The sequence below is a fragment of the Scardinius erythrophthalmus genome (genome assembly GCF_964197995.2).
Source record: "Scardinius erythrophthalmus genome assembly, chromosome: 11".
In the NCBI taxonomy this organism is placed as follows: Eukaryota; Metazoa; Chordata; class Actinopteri; order Cypriniformes; family Leuciscidae; genus Scardinius; species Scardinius erythrophthalmus.
In genome coordinates this window covers 42,940,251-42,941,898 of record NC_138231.1, presented here as the reverse complement: position 1 = coordinate 42,941,898, position 1,648 = coordinate 42,940,251, and the positions used below count along the sequence as shown (strand labels likewise).

Genomic DNA, 1,648 nt, shown 5'->3' with positions numbered 1-1,648 from the left:
ATCGTTTCAGTTGCTTTTGAACAAGTGTACAACTGTACAAAGTCCTTACCTGCTGGCCCAACCTGCTGCGGTTCTTCTGACCAAGCCGCCAAAAGTCCTCTGTTTTTGAACAAACGCATGTAGCTCTGCTGTGAGCAGGGCATCCAAAAATACCAGAAACTCGCAAACGTTCCCCTCCACGGAAATCTTTAGTAAAAGGCGAAAGATTTATGCGTGAATGAAGAGAAACTCGAGCTGTACCCATGAGACGTTGGGTCAATGTGCTCCCACGCACATGCCACCATGCTCAGCAAGGGTAATGTCTGGTGCAGGCTCCTCGCACCCAGCTCGTTTTCTTTTCTTTTTTTAAAAATGCAAAGGGCCATGAGGTTTCTGTAGTGTAGTGGTCATCACGTTCGCCTAACACGCGAAAGGTCCTCGGTTCGAAACCGAGCAGAAACAGTGACTGTGTTTTGACAGAAACTTTAAACTGTTTGCCACGCCAGGAGGGTTTATCTCGCTTTACCTTTATACGCTTTTTAACAAGCGTGCACCAGAAGATTTCTGTCTGCACCCTGAAGACAGGTTTCTGTAGTGTAGTGGTTATCACGTTCGCCTCACACGCGAAAGGTCCCCAGTTTGAAACTGGGCGGAAACAAGTAGAGGTGTTTTTAATATACGTGCTGAAATTCGCTACAAAGTCCTTACTTTTGAGACTGGTGAAGGCCATCGTACCAAGGAGCTGTAGGAGAACAAAGGAGAAAAGCACAATTTTTAAGTCACCATCATGGTGATCAGTATTTGCTTTAGTTGGGCTCATGACCCTTAAATGAACAAAGAAAAAAGGTGATGAGGCTGTGTTGTGACATGATCAGATTCATTATTTGAAGTTTTTCAAAAAATATGATTCATCATGGGTGTTCTGAGACTCAGACATCAAGAATCAGCGTATGAGTCTCAGCAATGATGACAAATAGCATATTCAAATGAACAGATCATCTCTGAATATTAGAAAACAAGTGACTAAACAGTCACATAAAACAGCAGACTTAAAAGAAAATATTATGAATAAAGGAAATTGCTAAGGCAATTCAGATCCTAATTAATTCATACCGCAATGCATGATGGGAGCCATGAATGAGTTTTGATTTGTGGCACCCAGAATGCACTGCAACATGCTTTATAATTGTCACCGTTGTTGAGATTCACAGGTGAATATTGATGTCTGTGTCAAGTCAAATGTATTTGTATAGCGCTTTTCACAATACAGATTGTATCAAAGCAGCTTCACAGTATTAAATTAAAATAATACAACAAGGTTTGTTTCTAATGGAATTTATTGATTGATAAAATTAAAATTAAATATCCCCAAAATATCCCCAACTGAGCAAGCCAAAGGCAACTGTGGCAAGGAACCGAAAAACTCCATCAGGTGACCTCACCTCATTCGGGGGCTCAGTCGGGGGCCAGTTCTCCTCTGGCGTTTATGAACTAGAGGCCGGATTTTACTGTAAGATTAAAAATACTTTGTGTCTAAAAACAGCACAAGGAAAGTCCTGCTAAACAATTAAGTAAATCAAAATTAGAGTTAAGACTCAAAATGAGTTTAGTAATTCAGGTCAATTAATGATTCATTTCAAAACATGTTTTAAGGAACATTTAAAAACTA

At 40.2% G+C, this 1,648-nt stretch overlaps 1 protein-coding gene across 1 annotated transcript in view; it reads right to left on the bottom strand.

Moving 5' to 3' along the window:
• The window catches only part of mmachc (metabolism of cobalamin associated C), an 11,896-nt gene extending 11,599 nt beyond the window's left edge, over positions 1 to 297 (bottom strand). The window contains exon 1 of the mRNA XM_081378607.1: positions 50 to 297. Within this exon, the coding sequence (XP_081234733.1) occupies positions 50 to 244 (195 nt within the window). The 5' untranslated portion in view covers positions 245 to 297. The remainder of the gene's footprint in view (positions 1 to 49) is intronic.
• Positions 298 to 1,648: the final 1,351 nt, after the last annotated feature.